The sequence below is a fragment of the Myotis nattereri genome (genome assembly GCF_964212035.1).
Source record: "Myotis nattereri genome assembly, chromosome: 5".
In the NCBI taxonomy this organism is placed as follows: Eukaryota; Metazoa; Chordata; class Mammalia; order Chiroptera; family Vespertilionidae; genus Myotis; species Myotis nattereri.
This window is the reverse complement of record NC_138080.1, coordinates 57,955,740-57,979,024: the sequence shown is the minus strand read 5'-3', so window position 1 is coordinate 57,979,024 and position 23,285 is coordinate 57,955,740. Positions and strand designations below refer to the sequence as shown.

The window sequence follows — 23,285 nt, the reverse complement described above, 5'->3', positions numbered from 1 at the left end:
ATGAGTCACACTTTCTTGGTAACTCAACGGCTCTAGGCCAGCCGTGGGCAAACTAATAAAACTAAAAAAAAAAAAAAAAAAAGACCGTATCCTTTTATGTAATGATGTTTACTTTGAATTTATTTTAGTTCACACAAACACTCCATCCATGCTTTTGTTCCGGCCCTTCGGTCCAGTTTAAGAACCCATTGTGGCCCTCGAGTCAAAAAGTTTGCCCACCCCTGATACTCTTACTCATAAATCACAACACAGGCTTGGTAAAAATGCTTCAGATTACACCCATTAGTAAGTCTTCATTGACTGTTTACAATCAGCTCCTGCTATACTGAGTGCCATGGGGCCAGCTGCCTAACGCGAGGCCTGAGCCCTCTGTTGCCCTGACACTAGCAGGCCTCACCAACAGCCCGGCCCCCTCCCTTGTGGCAACTCACTGCATCACCTGGCATTCAAGGGGCTGGCAATCTGTCCCAAGCTTACCTTTCCAAATAGTATTATTTTTAAACTCCCTCTACTCTTATTGTCCCAGCGTGTTTTGGTGTGTGTGTGTGTGTTCACATCTGCATTGTTGTTTCTTTTCCCACTAAGAACCCCCTCTCTGCATCTCTGTTTGCTGAATAACTAGCCATGCTTCATGACTCAGGTCAAACCCCATCTCTTCCAGGAAGCCATGCTCTATTACTGTCTTTGAAGGTGCTTCCTTCTTTGAATGGACTAAGGTTGGCTTACTGTACCACTCAGGACAGGTAGTTATCCATGCATATATCTACTCACGCAGGATTGGAATTATTTCTTATTTCTGGCATTCACTATGGTAACTTTCTCATACCAAAGGCTTACATAATTTCTGATGGAAGAAGCTGCATTAGAGGTGAGCCTTTAAGACCAGGGAAAATGAACGAGGGTATGGAGACCAATTTTGACATGGGGACAGCCTTAGCAAAGGCAAGGGATGAGAACACAGGAGGTTCTTTCAAAGGGCAGCAAAGCCTTTACCTCAACCTAAAGCTTTGGCAGCAAGATTGCCAGTGGTGGTTCATGAGACTGGCCTTGCCTTAGCCCCCAAAGTGAGCTTCACTCTGCAGGCTCTGTAACCAATGAAGCTCTCGGAACATGAGTGCTACTGTCAGAACTCTGAGTGACTCGAAGCAGTAAGAAATGCATTGAGAAGTCAGGCCTGGAAGTGAAAATACTAGTAAGATATCCATTGCCATAGACTAGGGCAAGAAGAGGCAACAAATCCTGAATTAGGGAAGTGGCTTTGGAAGCACAAAAAATATTACTGAAGTAGGATCAAGAGATTAAAAAAAAAAGAATGATGTGAAGGATTCTAGTCTGAGTACCTCTGTGGATGGTGGTTCTATTAACAATAAATAAACAAATGAGAGAGAAAGTGTTGGAGGAAAGAGGGAGCCCATTCTGAACATCTTGAGTGTGAGGTGTTATGATGACAACAGGGTGAAGTTATCTAAATGGTAAGGGATGAGTCATGCTGGAACTCAGGACAGACATCGGAAGGGCAGGTCTGGGCTCTACATTCATCAGCTGACAGCTCCCAGCTCGAGCCAGTCGAATGGAGGAGCTCCCAAGCACACGATGTGGACAGAGGAGACAAGGGCCACGGGCAGGCCCTTTCCTAAGGTCTCCCCTGGAGGACGGCAGGGGCAGGGTGGAAAGTGATGGCCAGGCGGGCAGGAGAAAAACTGCAACAGCATGGTGGCGCAAAAGTCACGTCAAGAGCATGCGTCTTCATTTAGAAAACAACCAACAAGGAATACCAAATCACTTACCTTGTTGAAAAGATGAAGGTTAGAAGCATAAAGCCCAGCTGAATAGAAAATACTGGGGAGAAAAAAGGATTGAGCCTACATTAGCACTATAAAAGCAGTGGCTGTAGCATATTTACTGGTATGCCTAGTTTGATCTGAAACTAATAGGAATTCAAATAGAAAAACAAACAAGCATAAATTGCTGAACTAATACAATCATTTAAATTAGTGGGACTCAGCCTGTTCTTATTGAAGATATCCCCAGATACAATCTATGAGGTCTACTACTCATGGCAAATCTAAAACGCTGTTTGATTTAAGATTTGGTTATTAAATTTGTTCAGTTTAGAGCCAACTGGTTTATACTATGAATATTTATAGCAAATAGCATAAGTGTGGTAGGATATAATAAATATTTTGGAATAACTCATCTTGATTTTTAATAACATAAGATTCTTCGATATTACAATTACCAAAAGTTGTCGTTGGTATTGCAGGATAAATAGAACAAAAGATTTCTTTTCATTTCTTTTTTTTTTTTAACAGCTCATGTTTTAATTACCTACTACATTTTAAAATATTGTCCTGAGCTCTGCCTGTGCCTCGATAGAGGCTGAGAAGTTGGAAACAGCCAGGATTAAATGACCTTTAAATCCAGACTGGCCTCTTCTGTGGTTAAAGAATAGGGACACTCCCTCCCTTTCTGCCATCTCTAGTTTGGAGCAGAAGTCAGCAAAGTTTACTTAAAAGGCCACATAAAAAATACTTTAGGGCCCGACCTGCGTGGCTCAGTGGTTGAGCGTCAACCATGAACCAGGAGATCATGGTTCAGTTCCCTGTCGGGGCACATGCCCGGGTTATGGGCTCCATCCCCAGTGTGGGGTGGGCAGGAGGCAGCCGATCGATGATTCTCTCTCATCATTGATGTTTCTCTCTCTCCCTCTCCCTTCCTCTCTGACATCAATAAAAATCTTTAAAAAAAAATACTTTAGGCTTGAGGGCCATATGGTCTCTATGGCAACTATTCTGTTCTACCTTCTAATTGAAAGCAGCTATAGATAACACATACATGAATTTTTGAGCCTCGTAGGTAAGCATTTTATAGTCTGCTACTTCTTACAATGAAATGATATTACTTTGGGTATACTGTAATAGGAAAATGATGTAAATATTCACATTTTAACCAACTGTTATAAAATAATAGTATACATTAGAAATTCTACTTTTGATTTATGATAAAGAATAAGAGTAGCTCGTTATAATAATATAAAATTGGCAAAAAGTGCTCAACTTAACATTTGAATTGGAAAGATATTATGACTTCTTTCACCTGGCATCAACCCTTGCAAATCAGACATAAAAGGACATACGAGAGTAAGTCATGTGCGTATCATTACTGATGTCTTTGTAAAAAACAGATGCACTTGGTAAAGTCACTGAGCACATAGAGTATGAAACTAAGTATTCTTTTCTAATCAAATTAACATTCACAATGAATGTAGGGAACACACACGCTATGCTTTGCTATTGAGGGGACAGCGAAGGTCTCCCGTGTCCCACTTACTTATGAACAGTATGACCACAAGGCTGAACTTATCCAGGTCAATGTTCGGGTTGGAGAACGTGCCGCAGAAGGTGGTGTAGATGATCATGAGGAGCACGCTGCTGCTGATAGCACCGAAAGGAGGCTTCGTTCTTTCAAGCCAGTCCTTGATGTACCTTCGGACAATCTGAAACACAGAGATCAACAGGCGGCCTCTTTTCAGGGAGTGGGATTGGGCATCTCAAAACGATTCTGACAGCAGGAAGACAGAAAGGAAAGAGAGTAATTTGGATGATGGCCACAGTGGATTTCAAAGCATCCCTGCCACCCCAATCTTCTTCTGGGGAATTTAACATTTGTGGTGCAGCTTCCACTGGTGTCCATAATAAGAGTATGTTTTCAAGTGCATTCAAATCCATCCTTTATCATGCCAAATGCTCTTTGCTAGCTGTCACTGAGACATGCCCATTAAGCCTCCCCAAAGTTTATCTCCTCTGTTCATCCTAATGGATGTGTGTAATTATCACAGTCCCCTTTGCCTCAACAGACAATTCTGAGTGCGACTTTGGGAATCTTAAAAATCTGACATCTTCAAGAATTTCAAGACAGCAGATAATAGAAAGTGATCCATGGAACATATTAATTTTTAAAATGTTAGCAACGCACCAGAAGTTTTTAATTAAATTATAACTCATGCTTGAAAAGCAAAAGTGCATGTGTTGTGGGAGCTTAAATAATTCAAACTCTGAATATCTAGAGTTTTTGTGAATCCAAAGACAAATGCCATTTGCATGCTTTTAGAATTTCAAAATTAACACTTAACAATGAATAAACCTGCCCTAACTTTCCTACAAAAAGGATCGGTGAAATATAAAGTTATAGAGTAATCCTCTCATATTTTAGAACCAAATCAGATATTTAAAATCAGGACAGTCTGAATATTGGTGATAACTTTCATTGGGACAGAAGAGTGAACCACTATTTAAAACCCGTCACTTTTGAAAGAAGCTGAACAAGCCCTATAATACGGACCCCAGTTGAGACATATTACGATTTGAGTCACTCATTATCCTGCATAATTGAACATGAGACTTCACAACAGGCTGAATTACCATGATCCATTAGCAATAATGAGGTCAGGGGACTTCTCTTGACAAGGCTGATGGGGTTCTGCCATCCTCTACTGTTACTAAAAAGGCTTAATTTGCCAGGGGGCATACCTTCACAGGTACTCAGGAACAAAACAAACCACTCACAGAACAAACCTGTGAACAAATGGCTGTTCAATAAACCATGTCTGTTCTCAAGGACTCAGGGAGTGAAATCAGTCTTAGTAAATGGAGTCCTGGCAGAAAGCTGACCGCAGGCACAAGACAGAGAGAGGAAGCTCAGGTGCAGTGGGATGAAGGGGAAAGTGTCATTTACGTATAAACAGTGGTTGAGTTTTTTTAAAAAGTAGATCTTGTAATTAAATTTATAGTTGAATTTATAAAAAATTATGTTGCTGTTGTTTTTGAGAAGGGATCCCAAACCGTAGTAATTTATGTAGTGTTCGTTTCTTCCTTTAATGTCACAGTGTGGGGAAGTACGTATGGAGAGATAAGAGCGGCCTGTCACACAGTGCTAGGCACTGATGTATTAGAATGGTATAAATTTAGGATAAAGGCGTTCAAGGTACCCAGATGACCCACGTTCATGTGTTACAGTGTGTGTATGTGTGGTGGTGGTGTGGCTTATTCAAAGGCTACAGAGGAACTTCATTTAAAAGGTCACTTCATAATCTATTGTGCTTGGTAGCATAAACCTGGTAGTTGCCCAAATTTAGTACAACTCATTCAGGAAGGAAAATAAATGGAAATGACATAGCGTTACTGAAACTGATGCTGTCCTCCAATCTTGTTTTAAAATAAAATGATTAAAAACACAGAGATGTCTCTGCAGTAGGTTACAGCATGTATGATTCTAATGCCAAACATAAAAGTGTCTTTCCTACCATCGCCCCTCTGACAACATAAACAATTACATGTGAATTAGGTATAACCTGAAAGTCCAAGGCATTTTCAAAGCCAAGGCACATTTCTAATCTAAGCAGCGATGGACTTCGTTAGCCTAATCATCTCTTTCTTCATTACTAAGTGCTCAGAGGCTCAGAGGCTCAGAGTGGGGATGACTCCTTCAATGGGGCAAGTGCAGGCTCCTGAGTCCTGCGTCCTCCTCCCTAAAATGCTTTTCTTTTAAACACGTCAGCGCTTGAACCTGGACACTTAATCTTGATAAAGAAAACAACCAGCACTTAGGGATTGGATAGACCGACAAGTGAGGCAACGCCCCTAGAGGAAAACAGATCGTCTTCGCCGTTTTTAGTCTTGTGGTGATATTTATCTGTGCTTTCTAAGTAAACCACTTTATACCTTGCCAGGCTCTATAGAGCGTTTCCATCTTCCTCTCAAATTAAATTCACAAAGCAGGTGTTGTTGGTCTGTGTAGCCAGGAAACTGTGAAAATGCTTCATAAGCCACTGGGTGAAGTAGAGCTGATATTGCCTTAAAGATTGATTTGGATATAAACTCCAGGAAACCTCGCCTTCTCTTAGTTCAGCCACTTATACTTTCCATACATTCTCCGTGTGTCAAGAATCCATGTCATTTTATAATTCTCCAAACTTCTTTGCTTACAGAAATGTTTAAAACCTTACAGGAAATAAGGCTTTGCTTGGGATGGTCAGCACAACCTGATGGGTGCCCGAGAATTCCCTCTGTTGGGGAAAAACAACAGTGCAGATGAGGGGAAAGGCACTCTGGTGAGGGGGCCAGTTGTGTCTTTCCTCAGAATCTGTGCTCATTCGTTTGCTCTCAGCGCTCAGAGAAACTCAGGCATTCAAAGCCAAGTCACAAATTCTCATGAACTTGTTTGCATTTTCCTATGGAGAGAGAAGGGAAAAATCTTCCACAGCTTTTTATTTTATTGTTTCACCTTCTGTATTTTGATTTTCTTTATTTTAAATTAAGTACTAGTAACGGTGAAAGGGCAACTTGAATCCCTGTATCCCTGTGCTTCTAACAAGTTGAGACACATATTAATTACTACAGGACCTGCACGACACAAGCTGGGAGACTAACACACCTTAGGTGACAAGTGCCCATATTTGGAGATCATCAAGAAATGTAATATATATCACTTCAGTTTCCACCTTGTTTTCCCCCCAGGGTATTTTCTTGCCTTCCTCTACTGGTGTTTATATCTATTATCTGATTTTTGAGTGGGGATATAAGGTGGGTAATTTTTCATGTTAGGTCTGAATTTTAAAATGTATTTTTCCTTCAAGGTGGCTTCAGATTGTTTCTCCAATTTTTATCCTTTATTCCACTGAATCCATAAATTGTCATAAAGTATTTTGTTTCTTCATTAATATTCTGTTGAAATGTATAGTCGAGGATATAAAATCAAATCCAATGTATATTTTGTAAAAAGTATAAACAATAATAAATGAATACAATAAGCACCCATCATCTACTTAACTTTTTGAAAATCCTTTCCCACTATTACTTCATAGTGTTGTAATGAAAAAGGCCATACAGATGTTATCCTGCTCAGTTTACAGCTGAAAACACAGGTACACAGAGCCCAAACAACTTGCATAAAATGTTTAAAAGCTAGTTTGCTGGCTGAGCAGGAACATGACTTTTCTTTTCTGAGGGGTCCCTGGTCCATGGAGCTCACCTTCTGATTAGAGGAGATAAAGAAAAAGCAAAAACAACAAACAAACAAGAAGCAGATACTACCCTGTTATGCAGGGATTTATACTGGACAATAGCGAGCGAGGCGGGGGTGGAGTGGAGATGAGAAAAGGTCTTTCCTTTCTGAGAGGGAGAGGGAGGTGTTCCAAGCACAGGGACTGACGATGCAGTGTCTAAGGCAGGGTCGGGGCTGGCCTGTTTGAGAAGCAGAAGCGCAGGCAGTGAGCCCTGAATGCAATGGGCGAGTGGAAGAGTGTTAGGGGAAGTGGAAGGGGCTTGAAAATATAGGACAGGGTGGAGTAACCTTATGAGGAAGTCGAGTGAGACGTCTAGGAAGTGTTGTATGACATTTTAAATTCGAACTCAAGAATTTAAAGCAAGGTGAGACCAACTATGTGTTTCTCTCTAGCAAAGCTGGAGACCCGGGGGAGATGCAGCTGGGGACTCCGTGAAGGTAAATTCATAGTTTTCTTTAGGCAATCTTTTTATATAGCTCACACCCTATAGTGGAGTATGCTATTAAATATACTTATTATAATAGAGTCTCTGCTTCCAGGAGGCTCACAGATCAAGTATAATCTCCCATGATAAATATTTTGCATCAAGACCCTGGGGGAACTGGAAATGGGGAGTCAGAGCAGGTGGACTGCACGTCAGAGGGGTCTCTGTACCGAGTCTTAAGAAATGAGTAGGAGTTTGCTGGCAGAAAAGATGGGACAGTAAGATGAAAGGCATGGGGCCATGAGGGGCCTGTTTAGGGAGGAGGAGGCTGCATATGGCAGAACAGGAGCCTAAATGAAGGGGTGGGAGATGCCTGTGGAGAGGCGGGCTGGGGACAGAGGATGAAGGCTGTGTGGGCCACACAGCACTGGCAGCAGGGAGCCAGCAGATGCTTTAAGGAGAGGAATAACCTGACCTGATTGGTTCTCAGGACCACCCTGGAGGCAGCAAAGACCTTGGGTCGGAACTGGAAGAGGCTCACAGCAGAGACAGTTTGGGAGGTGCATTTAGACAAGAGAGGATGAAGGTGTGGATGTGAAGATGCCAGGCATGAGATTTCTGAGGCAGAAATGGGGGCACTGCCTTCCTGGATGGAAGGAAGGATGTAGGGGAGGCAGGAGGCAAGGTGGTTTCTACAGGTGGAGGCTGGGGTGTGACTGTTATCCTAGATTACAGGAGGGGGCGGTAGATGTAAATATAGGCACTTTGATATCTAGAGTACTTTTAAAAAACCACTTACACTACTTTGGGCTACCTTTACTACTTTATAATTTACTTTAATAACTTTACTACTGAGCATGTAAAGGACAATAAATTTAACAATTCATTATTCTCTTTGGTTAAATATTCTTAATTATATAAATAATATAACCATCTGCATTAAAAAAAAACAACAACAGTTGAATGACTGACAAAGATATTTTCTTTGTCCATATGTTTTAAGCCACACATTTATTATTAACAGACACATTTCCAAGATCCACTAAGAGAAAAATATATGCGCCTGGCTGGTATGTGAAATTATTTTCAGAACCAAGAAAATAAATATGGGTTTAAACTAATACTATCCACGGTGTAAACTGTCTAGATCTGAGGAGGGCAGGTAGGTATTGTTATGTCTCTGTAAGACACAGCATTTCCCTCACTGATCATAGAGCTCTCACTCATTCCCTCCCTCCCTCCCTCCCTCATTCATTCATTCAGCACATACGTACTGGGGGCCTATGCTCTGGGCATGTAATGGTAAGCAAAACAAATATGGTTCCTCTACTCATTACCGTCTAATCAAGGAGGCACACAGTTAACAGGGAAACAAATGATAAGAAAGTCGTGAAAAAGGACAAGAAAGGAATCAAACGAGGTGCTGCAATACAGATAATCAGGAAATCAGATAGGTGGTTCAAAGGAGATATGAATTAAAGAGTCAATGAACAATGAGCTGGGGTGGTACGGTGGGTAGAAAGACCCTCTAAACAGAAAAATTAAGCAGGAATTGAGAAAAATCCAGGAAGGCTAGAGTGCAGGAAATGTGGCAAATAAGTCTGAGAGGTAGATGGGGGAAATAATATTTATTCAGGTTCCTGTTCTGTGATCAGCACTGTTCAAGTATCAGTCATATTTAATTAAATTATATTTTTGAGTGCTTTAAAATTCTTCCCCCTTATCCTAAATTCAGTCCCTTTTCTAAGTATAAAATTAAAATAAAACAAAAAGATCAGTGCCTGTATAGCGGATGCTGTGATGAGCCACCCAGTTCCATCCCTTCGGGAATGGGCTGCTTGTTTGGCTGAAAGATCTCAGTTGAGCTCCTTTGGGAGTTCTGCTGAGCGAGCAGATTCCCCCAAGGCCACACCTCCCATGGGGAGTGGGAGGGACAGGAGCATCAGGATAGGCAGGACAGTCTGAGGGGTCCTCCCAGCTCCAGGGCACCCCTGGGACGTGTTGAGGCCACCGCAGGACTGCATCACAGTTCACCTCCTCCTCATCCCGTCCTTTCTTCACTCTCCCGAAGGTGTTGAGCCCTGGGGTACTTCCCCGCATGGAAACCTTGGCCTCAGTGTCTGTTTCCCAGGGACCCTAACCCAAGGTAGCTTGTAAATGCTACATGTCTATACATACACCATTTTTATAGTTAATATTTCAAAGAGTTGCCTTCTGTGTAGTATTTGTAGGGAATTTGATAGTGATGGTGATGACAGCTGCTATGGAGTACTTACCTGTGTCAGGCTCTTTAATGACAAAACCTTTATACGCATCCCTATTTCTTTGAATACCTTTTAAGATGGGTGTTATTATTAATATGCAATTTAATAAGTTGTGAATCTGGAACTAAGGAGATCAAATGATTTGCCAAAGGTCGCACAGAAAACAAGAGGTAGAACTAAGTCTAGAACCTACTTGTTCTTAAACCCATGTCTATGCCCTTAATCATCCAAATATATTCTTTCCTAAAACTCATTCATTTAGTAGCACATAAAATTCTGTTGTTCTTTACTGTGGCTACCTGTGAGTAGAAAAACAACCTTGTTTTAAAACCTATATCTTATAATTAAATTACGTGGTTATTATGACCTTGTTATAAGAAATTAATTTGTACGAATTTATTCTATTGTCCAATTCAGTAAGAATGGTAAAGGAAAGTAAATTTTCTAGGATCCAATGTAAGAGCTTATAGAATTAAGTGTTTATTTTACTAACTACACGATCACAAATAGGATACCTGCTGCTGGAGGAGGCTCTGAGCAGCCAAAGACAGATGCTTGCTCCCAGCAACAGCCCCAAATGCCGAGACCTTACCGGAGGTCACAGAACAAGGTATCGGTTTGCTAAATGTTTCAAGCTAGCTGCATAGCTCTAAAGAAGGGATAATAAATGTTAAAAAAAAAAATCAAGATTCTGGGCAGGTGTTCCTATCTATAGCTATCTGTAAAGCACATTGATATTAACTAAAAAAATAAAACGATGAGAATATTGTGATTGATAAAACCTACGTTGCACAGTCTTGTATTTTCATTTAACTGTCTTGTCCTCTTTTTCTCAATTGTCCTGACATTTTGTAAGAATTCACAATCTTTTTTTTAAGAATTCACAATTTGATCTATAAAGAAAAGAGCAGATGGAATTGGAGACCTTACCTGTCCAATAATGAGAGGCACCACAACCGTCACAGAAAGCTGAGAAAAAATAGATGTAAAAGGCACCGAAGAGGATGAGCCGAGCTGTTAAACAATAATATAAGAGGAGTCAGAGTTACTTGGAACCAGTGAGCAAATAGTGCTGTTAGACAAATCATGCAAAAAATAATTCTCTCATAATACACCAAAATTTTGGTAGCTACAAAGAGCATATGAAGTTATTTAAAATTTTTTAAAATTTAACACAAAATAGACTGCTAAGTAGTTTAGTATACAATTTTTATTGGGACACTAAGTTTGAGGACAAACAATAACTATTGTTTTACAATTAACTGAGATAGCTTATTATGAAATCCAATTCTGAAAAATAAAGTGATTCTGTGTTCATAGTGTCTATAATTCTATGGCATGATATTTCACCTATAATCATAGTTTATGTGATTACCATTTCACCTATCACCTACCTAAAACAAACAAGTATATCTTATTCTCTTATCAAGGTGATGATTTTAGTTATGAAAGTGAAATATTTTCTAACTTTCTAACTCCTTCAAATCAAAGGCAATGAGCCTCATAGTCTTTAATTTTTTTTTTTCTTACACAAAGTCTAGCAAATGGGAACTACTGAACATAACTTAATTTTCAATTTAAAATGTCAGTATACCTCTCCTAGATGTGTATGTCTTAGTACTGTTCATAAATCCTATTTTTTTAAACTCTTCCTCATTTTTTGGCTCTTTCTTTGCTAATTACTGCATTCTCAGCTTCATAAGAGCCAGCAGCACAAGATGGAGTTTGTCTACAAACACAGTTGCACCCTCACATTAGCCTTAACCACCAAGAACTGCTGTCTTCCTATGAACTTGAATGTTTTTCAAATCTCCTTCTGGTTTTCAAACCTGACAAAATACTAACCTGTTCCATAGATGTTTATCTCTCTCATAACTCCCTTTGCCATCACATTCTCTCAAACCATTACTAATGAGTTCCCTGGCCCTTGGAACTTGCTGTCACCCTCCCCCTGCAGACCAAACCTCAACTTCCATAGTTACCTGCATTTAGTTAAACTTGGAAATACCTTTTGGAAAAATCATTTTTGTAAAATACATTGAGATGGTGATGACTGAGGACACAGAATGTTAAAGAAAACAAATCAAATCTTTAGATCAATGAAGTCAGTAGCTCAGGATGAAATGTGGGATCAATGTTTTCACCGGTTTCGGGGTGAACTAACTCACCAAAACTTTTCTCTACCCTGGAGTAGTTTATCAAGTTCTACAACCTATCGCCAGCCCAATTGAGATGCATTCAAAAGGCCAAGAATGTATGTCCTGCCCATTGGTGCTGGCACTCATTCAACACCCCCTTCAACACTGACCACTAGCCACTGGTTTAACTCATAAACTGTAGCCCTTTCCTCCCTGACCGAGACGCACTCACGAAATGAAGAGAGGGAAGTAGGGAACGTGGGACTGGTGAGGAGCAGGTAGGATTCCTGATGTAGTAAATGCTACATGGCTGTTAGAGGTTTCTTTTAATGCAAAGCCAGAGTAGTAAAAACTAATTTCAGACCATTTCGGAGCAGCAGTGTCCTGGAGGCACAAGGTACTTGTACTTAACAAATATATTCTCTTCACCAATATCAATTCCAAGGATGCCCTTGGGGCAAGGACTGAAATAAAGAAAAACATATCTTATAGGAAATTGAAGCACTGGATGAACAGAAAAAATACACTTTAAAGAACAAAGTTTTCAAGTTCAAAACATCCAGCTCAATGGTCTATCCATAGGTTTACAATGTTCGGAGAGGGCCAGTAGTAGTCAGGGCAATAACTGTCTATTAACACATTGTTTGCGGGTAGTTTTTTTCGTGCGCTAACAGGTGGCGTGGGCCATTTTTGCTAATTTTTTGCGCAAATGGCAACGTTCAGTAAAATTACGATAACTTTAGTTTACGTATTTATACGTTACCGCATTCTACCGCTAGTCTATAAAAAACGTATTGTGTCCCACGCTTTACTACACTGGTAGAACGTATAAATACGTAAAACGTGTAAACACGTTTCCCGCATACAATGTGTTAAAAGGTGATGATTCTTGTCTGGAAGCTCATGGATGATCTTACATGGCCCTGCTCCTCTTTCTATCTCAACTTTATTAAGTCAAACTTTCAAGGTATTTTAATGAATAACCACGTCACAAGCGATCGTCCCTCTGCCATCCCTGTGCCTAACCCAGTAACTGGCACAGAGAATGTGTCTGCGGATAAGTAAACAGAACAAAGAAATGAAGTAATGTGTAAACATGACGTGCTAAAAAATGAGACTCTTATTCAAAACCATATCCATTTTTTCCTAAAGTTAAAAAAACACAAAACTGACGTATATATAAAATATTATCATATGATATTATAAAACTCACATGATATTTTTTTCCTCTGCTTATTTATCACTAGTAACACAACTAATTCATATGTGCACCTAGACACAAAGGGGATACAGTCATGACGAGAGCCATGTGAAGAAGGATGTGAATGTGTGTGTGTGTGTGTGTGAGAGAGAGTGTGTCTGTGAGTGTGTTCTCTGTGTGAGTATCTGTGATTGTGTGTCCGTGTGAGTGTGTTCTCTGTGTGAGTATCTGTGATTGTGTGTCCGTGTGAGTGTGTGTCTCTGAGTGTGTGTCTCTGAGTGTGTGTGATTGTGTCTCTGTGAGTGTGTCTCTGTGTGTGTCTATGAGTGTGTCTGTGTGTGAATGTGTTCTCTGTGTATCTGTGATTGTGTCTCCGTGTGAGTGTGTCTCTGTGTGCGTGTGTGTCTCTGAGTGTGTCTCTGAGTGTATGTGATTGTGTCTCTGTGAGTGTGTCTCTGTGCGAGTGTGTGTGTCTCTGTGATTGTGTCTCCGTGTGAGTGTGTGTCTCTGAGTGTGTGTCTCTGAGTGTGTGTCTCTGAGTGTGTGTGATTGTGTCTCTGTGAGCGTGCCTCTGTGTGAGTGTGTGGAGCAGACCGAGGGTGGCCTGTTCTCCGCCCTCAGCTCTCCCTGCCTCCTCCTCAGATCCTTACTGCTGCTTCGGAGGAGACCTAACACTGACAGAAGCTTAACCCTGGGGGAGACCGTAGCCCATTCCATGCCTCTTTTTAAGGATGTGTAAACCGAGGCTCAGCAGGAAGTGACTGACAACTAACAGCTCCAGTCGCCGCTGTGGGACAGGAAATGGGCTCTGCTTCTAAAGCACACGCGAGCCACCCTTCAGCCACATCCGCCCCGTGACAAAGCTCTCCCATCCTGGGAAGGCTGATTGCTTAGCCATAAAGCATTCCTCCCAGCAGTAAACTCAGAGGTCACATGGAGAAAAAAGGAAAATTGTGGCTTCATTTACTAAGTCAATTTGGGGGGTTATTTCCCGATTCTATCTAAAACAGCAGTCGCCAATGGCTGGTCCGAGGACCACTAGTGGTCCGTGAGATCTGAAAGGTTGGCAACCACTGATCTAAAACAGGGGTGGGGGACATCTGGTCCAAGGGCCGTACAAGGCCCGTGAAATCATTTGGTCTGGCCCTGCCAAGGCATTAGGGGTTAAATATTTAACCAAATATAGCAGGCTAATTTTTAAGTTGATAATCTTGTATGGCCTCGAATGACATTTATAAATATCCAAATGGCCCTTTGCAAAAAAAAGGTTCCCCACCCCTGATCTAAAAGATCAAATCTAGCATCAGAGAAGTAAAGGAAAACCCATTTCAACTTCAGTTTTAAGAATGCCATGTGTTCTAACTTCCATTCACCATTTGCACGGTCAGTGTCTGGAAGCTTCCTGCTCCTTGGAGACAGTGGAGAGGGCTACGGGTGAGAGGCGGTTGCCATGGTCTCCAGGTCCCTCTGTCCTCTACGGTGCCTATGATCTTAGATGCACTGGATGAGGAACACGGGTTAGAGCCACCCTCCTCTGAGGCTTTGTCAGATCAGAGGCCAGAGCATGCTAGCCAGAGATGTCATTAACAGGTTACACAAAGCCAGGCTGGGTCCGCAGGGATGCTGGGAGGCAATCCCGCAGGAGGGCTCCCTCAGAAGTGGCTCTGAGAGGAAGGGAACCTCAGTGCGGGGCTCTAATTTGGCACAAGTCCTATCTTTCAAATTGGCCACGAGGCGGGTCTTGGGGTCAGTGTGGAGATGCAGAGGGGCCCTTGGGGAAGTTTCTGACACTGTGAAGCATGCCTGGCATCCAGAAGAAAGAAGAGCGAGCGGCTGGCACAGGGTGGCTCCTGAGAGCATGCCTGGAAGAGCCCGAGACCCAGCCGTTCCGCATGCAGAGCTGACCTTAACTAAAGCAGAAGGAAGCACGCTGTCTGGGGTACTCAGCTCATCACACTTTAATGAGGAACCTGTCATGGTTCCTGTTGTGAAGACCAGTGTGTTTATGAGAAGCATCCATAATTCGCACACTTGGACAGACTTGCAGGTTCAGAAACATCTTGTGCCAAGCAAGTGCTCTGGGCCTCACTGAGCTACTGAGGTAGCATAGCTTTAGTGGTAACCTGCCTCATGCTGCCAACCTGTGCTAAGGCACAGTGTCTTAAACAACCCAGTCATCAGTTAATTTCTTTCAGGAATAGAGTGCTGTGAAGCAGAAACTCACAGGTAGGTTTGTTGATTTAATATCTTATGCTGAAAAGAAGTGATTCAGTGAAAATTAAACATGTGGAATTTAGGAGCTTTGTGTTCATTCCTGGTGTCACCACGGCATGCCTAGGTGCTGGGGATGCAGCCATGCACTAAGCAGAAACTCTTCCTCTCTAGGTTGAAAAGTTGAGTTTTGTGTGGGGTCCACCCATCATCTTCCAATGAATGTCCTCCCCCTCCTCACTGAGAACGAGAAGAGTTCTAGTTTCTTTCTAAGACTCAGTTCAAGCATTTCTTCTTTAGGAATCCTTTCCAAACCCTCCTCTCAAAATGTCACCCCGTCCTTTGTGGCTCTGTGTGTCCACTGGACCTCTCAGCACCCTTGGTTGCTCTTGTTTGCAAGTCTGTTTGTCCAAGGAGTCTGTGTGCTCCTGAAGGCCAGGGACAGGGTCTTACTCAAGTTCACATTCCCCAGCCCAGCAGAGTGGCTATGTTTTTACATCTGGGGTACTGGTTCTTACACCAGCACATCAGAAGCATCTGTTGGGTTTGTTAAAACAGAGACTACTTGGCCCCACCTTCAGAACATCTGGGGAGGAGGAAAGGCTGGTGCTGCAGAGCTGGGGTTCTAACTTTGAGAACCACTAATCCAGTACATAGCAGGTGCCTAATGAATGACCACGAAACATAGGTAGAAAAAGAGGCCTGGCAACGTTTTCTTTCCTTCCCATTCTTCCAAGTTCAGGCATCTTACAAGGCCCTGCTGAATTCACAGGCCCAGGCAAGGAGTGGTGGGCTGGCCTCCCACACAACTGTCCTAATTATACTAATGGCAGCAAGATTGTGCACGTTCTATGTGCCGGACACTGCTCTGAATGCTTAATGTGTGTTGAATAATTTAATACTGCAACTCCCCGAGGTAGGTCTTATCAGTACCCCAATTTTCATGAGGTAAGAGTGGCACAGAACAGACTTGGTCAAGGTCACCATAGCTAAAAGTGTCAGAGCCAGGATCCAAACCTGTAAGTGTCGCTCCACAGTCTCTAACTTCATGCTATACTCTACTGCATGTTCATTACAGAGGGTAAGGAGCAGTGAAACGGGTAAGGGAGCAGGAGTGGGCTCCCCCTTTCCTGCCCCTGTGGGAGAAGAAGGGGAAGTGCATTACTATGTGGGGGTTGGGAGCTGGGGTGCATGGAGATGGGATGGGGAACTGAAGACAGGCAGAAGCAAGAAGAGGAGGAAAAGAAAGAAAAAATGGGGGTGTGTGGAGGCACTCAATCCATAGGGGTTGATGGTACAGCCTTTCTCAACTGGGGTTCCCAAATTCAACCACAGGGTCCAGAAAATTATTTGAGTGGCATTTTCTCAATGCTCCCACAGTGATACAAGACTAGTTCGAGGGTAGCTTCGTCAGAGTTAATCCAGCACATATAATGATGTCTTCTGGGCATTAGGACTTGAACTTGGCAGAAAAAGGCCGAATGGAAGCAGGGTTGGCCGCTATCAATCCATTCAATTCAGAAACAATTTGATTTGGAAAGAATCTGGGGGTCCAGTCAGTAAAATATTATGGGGCCAAACTAACAAGACACACAAAGACAAACAAGTACCAATTCTTGACGAAGGGACGTTGACTGTCCGTAAAAATCATACGTATCAACCTCCAGTTAGAAAACAGATGGTGCGTTTTAAATCTCTCCTGTAAGTGAGCTGACCTGTAAATTGTCATTAATGCACCAGGTCTTCCCTTGCTCTGCTGTGTAATCAGCCTTTTATCTCCTACCAGGGAAATCCATTAGCCACAGGCGTCTCCACTATGTGTGCCTCTTCTCAGCGATTAAAACATTATTGCATTAAATAATTCACCCTTGATGACTGGTCTTCGCTTTCATTAGCACCACATTCAGGGAAAAATAAGGATAGATATTTATAGTGTATACAGTGGAATGACGGGTGTTAAATCTCTTTTGTGAGGAAATGGAAAGACGTTGCTTGAGACACAGAATAGGACTTGTTCACTTCCTGTCCAGTGCCTACCCTTATCCTGCCCATCACCCATCACCCGTCACCCATCACCCGTCACCCGTCACCCATGGAGCCGTCTTGGGGGGAGGGGGAGAAGACAGACATACTCACAGACAGACATACTCTCCTGTACCAGTCTCCTTTCCTTCACAGAGGGAAGCCAACGAGGAGTGTCCCTGGTCCCCAGCCCCCAAACCCTTTTAGGTTTCCATCTTTCCCCAGAAACTCCAGTTGAGCCTTTCTTTCACCCAGCTGCTCCTTCTCTCCAGGGACACATGCAACGACATCGATTCCTTCCACACACAGATGAGTTAAGTTTACACCAGCTGACAGGCTCAGTGTCAAAATGACTTTTATTTCTATTAAAATTAAGAACATGATTGTGAAGAATGTGGTTGATTCTGATTCAGCTGCACGTATCACACTAAAGCTGGGTCACTACCTGGAAGGCATGCATTTAGTTGGGAAAGGATCTTTTTTACTCTAGGTGCATGGTGTTTCCTTCTCTGGGAAGGAACAAGCAAAACAAGCTTCAATTGATTTTTCAAAGATAAAAAATATGTAAAACATGTCTTGTTGTTATAGGCTAATTTAAAACCTAAAATGAAAAGATTACCTTCCATAACTGAAGGCCCAATGTACAACTGTAAGTTCTGGTTATTCAAATCGCACCCAAATGAATGGTAAGTTGGCTTCTCACAGCGCACAGAGGAAAGCTGTGGGGAGATGGGCTTTGGGGACCTGGAGGGCTGGGGCAGGGATACTCCCAGCACCTGGAAACAATCTTTGCTTCTAATCCCCTGACCACAGGATTTGGTCTTGTCAATATGAGCTTGGTTCAGGAACCAAGTGCCTACTGTTGCTAACTAAACAGTCCCTTAACTGGAGCAGATGCTGAAGCTCCCCCGGGAAGAGTGCTCTAAGTGTGGGGACCTTCAGCAAGGGTGGTGCAAGGACACAGTGTCCTCCTCATGCTGTGCAGAGCAGACCCTGCCTGCTCAGGGAGCCCAGCAGCTGGTGCTGGGAGGAGCTAGAGGCAGGGAAAGTGTGGTTTAGGCAGCCCTGTGCCTGAGCCCACCCAGTCACTGCCTCCCTCCCTTCAGAGGAGCCTGAGAAGTCCCAGACCAATAGGGGAGCTGGCCTCCGGGACAGTGGTCCTTAAAAGAGAAGGGAGTACATCAATGTCACTTTTAGCTAGAGCATTTGGAAATGGTGTACCAGGTGCTCCTCCTGGCCCTTTAGGATTCAAAAGTCTGGTGGGGGTTGAGCGGGGGGAGCCCCAGCAGGGGTATTTACCAAAGACTCCAGGTTATTTTGCCTCACAAAGTTCTCCCTGTGTGATAACCATTTCTGTGCGCTTTACACACACAGAAGATAAGCTACTCGCAGGTTCAAGAGAATATCGGTCTTCACTTGCTTTAGAAACAAACGGTCCTTAGTACAGGAATAAAACATTTGGGCCAATTAAATGAATAGCTTCTCTTTAAGTGTTTTGTTATCATTATATACATGTGACTACCAATTATGCAATCATCATTGGGAATATATGACAAGTAGAGTGCTGTATGTGACAGTAATGGCTGTACCTATTGATGGATCAGAAGTTGAAAAATTATTTTTTATCACGGGTAGCTGTTTACTAGGAAAACTAATCATGACTGCAGCCTCAAGGCTGGTCCCAGATCTCTCTCCATGACCCCATGAACTCCTCTGCAACTCAGTCTGAATAACACAGCGTAGCGGTTAATTTTTCCTCTAAATGTCTTCATTATTCTTTATTCTTGTTTACCCAAATAAACTTGAAGTTTGTTCAAGGCAATAATGATGCCTTGTTCTTGTTTAGTCTTTCCTGTGTTACCCAGAATAAAAATATTCAAGAAGTAGTAATTGAGCGCTGATCATATGTCTTAAAACTACTGTCTCCTGGGAGGTGTGCTGTGTGAGTATCACCTGGAAGGGGCCCTCGGGGAGGCAGACCCTGAGTGAAAATGCTTGTGCTCTTTACTAGTTGTGCAGTCCAAACCAAGTTACAAAAACTCTTTGAACCTAAGTTTTCTCATATAAAGTGAGGATAATACCTACCTCTAAAGGTAGTCATGCTCTTCACATGGGATTATGTAATAAGTTCCCACTATATCTACTCAATAAAAGTTATTCTGCCTCTCCCTCTCCCATTATTATGGGTGAACTCTGTGCTTAGGAGGCCACACTCTCCCTTTGTGAATGAGAACTCACTCCCTTTCAAGATATTATTAAAAAAAAAAAGACAATTCAATTTCCAGGTGTTGTTTTAGTTTCTTCTTTAACACTAGAGGCCCAGTGCACAAAATTCATACACTTGAGGGGGGGTGCGGTGGTCCCTTAGCCCAGCCTGTGCCCTCTAGCAGTCAGACATCCTTAGCGCTCCTAATTGAGCATCTGCCCCCTGGTGGTCAGTGCGTGTCATAGCAACCAGTCGTTCCGCCATTCGGTCAATTTGCATATTAGCCTTTTATTATATAGGACAACACCACAAACTGGGTACACAGAAATACATTGTTTCACAGTTCTGGAAGCTATTAAGTCTGAGGTCAATGAGGTCATGCTCCCTGTGGAATCTGTAGGGGAGGATCCTTCCTCATCTCCTCTTCCTTCTGAAGTTTGCCAGCAACCCTTGGTGTTCCTAGAGTTGTAGACCCAACACTCCTTCTCTGCTCCACCTGACGTGCATTCTCTCTGTGTGCCTCTGGCTTCTCTTCTTATAAGGATACCAGTCATATTGCAGTAAGGGCCACCCTACACCAATATGACTTCACCTAAACTAATTACACCTGCAATAAGCCTATTTTCATATAAGGTCACATCCTGGGGTACCGCGGGTTAGACCTTCAGCATGTCTTTTTGAGGGATACAACTTAACTCATAACAGGGGTGTTGATAAAAACAACAACACTACATCTTTTATGGAATGTGATCATATTTTAAGTTGCTCGGGTTTTTTTCCTGCTCAGGAAATGAGGCCTGGTAACCCAAGTGTTTAAGCAATGCCCATTGTTTGTAAATTGCATGACAACCTAAAGAGACAAAAGTGCTATATACTGTGCATGCGAGTTAAAGTCATAGAACATAGTAAAAGTGTCTATCAATGTTGGGTGATGATGCCTGTGACAACCTATTGGGACAGCCCAGGTAGCTCAGGGGGAAACATTACACTTTTTAAAGTTCAGGGTCTTGGCGTTTCTTTCACTACTCTTGATGTTCTATTATTTTAAAATGCTGAACCAACTAAAGCTCACAAGTCTGTGGGTCCAAGAGAGGGCGGAAGCTTGCAATAGTATGATGCCATATTATTAATCCATGGAGAAAATCTCTATGGCGTGGAGATGGGAAGGAGAGGGGGAAAGTACTCCTCTAGTTCTTTAGTCATGAGCCGAAATGGGGCCCCAGAAATTCCAGCCTCTGAGATTCTCAAAAGTGCTACCCTAGGTCTCAGCCCTGTAGCTGCAGCTATGATTTCCCCCAGATTTTCTTAAGAGTCACATGAGTTAGAGATGCCACTCTTTATTCTTCTGCAGTGGAGAAAACCTGGGCTACACAGCCCTTTGCTATACACTAACCAGACACCTGGCTCTGTACTAGTCCTCTGGTCCACTGCAGGCTGGCCTGTGCTGTGCATGCAGGGGATGCTCCTGGGAAGCTGTGCCCTTGTCCGGAAACAACACCGGGGATGATCCCAGGCCCTCACATCTGGTGAGCGGTTAGGTACATACCAAGTCTTGTATTTCAAACAAATGCAAATCAATATTCACTTCAGTTTCAAGTGGACTCGCTGCAAATTCTGAACTGGTGAAGTCCAAATGAATGAGGTTTGTTATGCTCAGAGAAGTAATCTGATTATTGGACTCCTCTAACCTGGTCAGAAGGAAGCTAGCAGTTCAGGAGAAAAGAAAAGGGAAGGGAAGGCTGGGCCTTCGTACTTATAGTTAATGTCTTTCATGAATGATGCAGAATCCAACTGTTTAGTAGTATCTCTCCCCCTCCACTTCCTGCACAGCTTGTAAGAAATGAAGTCCCTCACTCTATTACTCTAATTGAATTCCAACTTGGGTAATTACCCTATAATTAAATAAATTTTCCCCATAGTTTTAATTCACTGACAAACAGTGCTAGTTAAACAGCTACATTTCACTCCCAGAAACACACCCCCTCCATTGCAGTGATCAGTGGAGTGATTTATATTTGGGAGATGTGTGTATGAAAAATGCACAGTTCATAAAATATTTTAGGTATCACTCATGATTACATATGCTTTTCTCAGCATGAGATAACATTAATTTCTATTATAATTTTTCACCTAATTTCTCATATGCTTAGTACCAAAAGAAATAAGACAGCTAATTAGCATTTCTTATTTTCTGTACAATTTTTGTTTAGTTAATCAGTAGCTTGTATTTTTTATTTTATTTCTAAAGCACATTTCATTATTCCTGGGAGGCACACTGGGGTAGGTAATATTGCTTCCCATTCTACAGATGAAGAAATTGAGGCAGTATTCCCCAAAGTGGGGAAGCCGGTTATTGTCAGCCTTGGAACCTAAGCTTCCTCTGGTTCTGGGTCCAAGACTCTTTCTATCAAATACTGGGCCACTAGCAATCACTTTGTTTTTACTAATGGAAAGAGCAGTACATTTGTGACCTAGTCACAGGTCACTAATTTCTAGTAATTCATGACTTGGCCAGGAGTTGGAGGCTTAATAACTGGGCCCTGACACTGGCCTTGGATCATGAGGCTACAGAGATCCTTTGGGTCCACATGTTATTACTTGGTACAGCTCAAATGGGAGAACAGTTCAAAATGTGATGCAAAATCATACAAAGTGATTCAAATTTCAATTCTATTTTAATGGCCTTTCTTCAAGGATTGTAGATGGCTTTTAATAAAAGATATTAAAGACAACATCAAAATACTCACAAAAAGCAGCAGTAGCAGGGGTGTTATAACAATGCCCTGAAAGAAATAAAAGAGATGATGATCATTTATCAGCATAGAAATCAGCACACTTTCTTTGCCATTTTAAACTCTGATGCATGGAAATGCTTATCCTTTAATAAAACCTAGGAGATAAAGAAGAGGGAGCCCCAATCTTGGCTCTCTCCACCATAATGCCATAGTATCTCTGTTACAATTATTTGTATCTGGCATCTTTAAAACCACAACCACCAATCTTCCTTGAACTCGTCTTCCTTTGCAAAACTTAAGTTGCCTTCCACGTTGCAGGTGTATCACTCGGGTGGAAGCTGGCAAGCTTTCTCACTCCCAGGCTTTCAGCTCTACCTCAGATAAAGTGCCTCTCTGCAAGGGAAGACAGGTGGTTTCGTCCCAGTTGGGGTTCTCTCCTGAGCAAAGACCGAGTCAGTTGTGATGAATGAGATGCCGTGATTTTGTAATGCGAACTGATCTCCCCTAGGAAATGAGCTGGGATCTCAGAACTCATTTCGCCTGATTAGACTCCATGTCTCCATGGTGGAAGGCAAGGCTTTCATCTAATTCGGCCACACAGGACCACCTCCGTCCCTCGGCCTCCCCTAGGCAGGAAGGAGCAAAAGATTTGTTTTCTGAGATGACAAGGAACAGTTTGAGGCTGTTGTCGATGAGGCAGGATACAAACTTTTAGGTTTCTTGTAGATAAATCTTTTAAACCAGGTGTTTGAGTTGGAAGTGAACTGACAGGTTTTAGTGGAAAGCAGGAGATGATTATTCGCCCCTTCGTTCTTCCTTTATCTCTCCACACTTCACTATGATTTATAAAACAAAACACATTTCATATTTTTATTAATGAATTCTACTTGGAACTTTAAAATCCCAAAGAGTCCGTGTGCATGTGTGTGAGAGAGAAGGGAGACAGGCAGACAGACAGAGAGTATACTCTGCCCAGGATCTATGGACGGTACTGCTGCATTACTTTTGGGAAAGAAGTCCT

The 23,285-nt window shown here is 42.4% G+C and overlaps 1 protein-coding gene across 1 annotated transcript in view; it reads right to left on the bottom strand.

Moving 5' to 3' along the window:
* The window catches only part of SLC10A7 (solute carrier family 10 member 7), a 197,121-nt gene that overhangs the window by 26,021 nt on the left and 147,815 nt on the right, over positions 1-23,285 (bottom strand). The window contains exons 6-9 of the mRNA XM_081092840.1: positions 22,277-22,312; positions 10,682-10,765; positions 3,331-3,496; positions 1,788-1,839 (exon numbers count right to left, since the gene is read on the bottom strand). Of these exons, the coding sequence (XP_080948966.1) occupies positions 1,788-1,839; positions 3,331-3,496; positions 10,682-10,765; positions 22,277-22,312 (338 nt within the window). The remainder of the gene's footprint in view (positions 1-1,787; positions 1,840-3,330; positions 3,497-10,681; positions 10,766-22,276; positions 22,313-23,285) is intronic.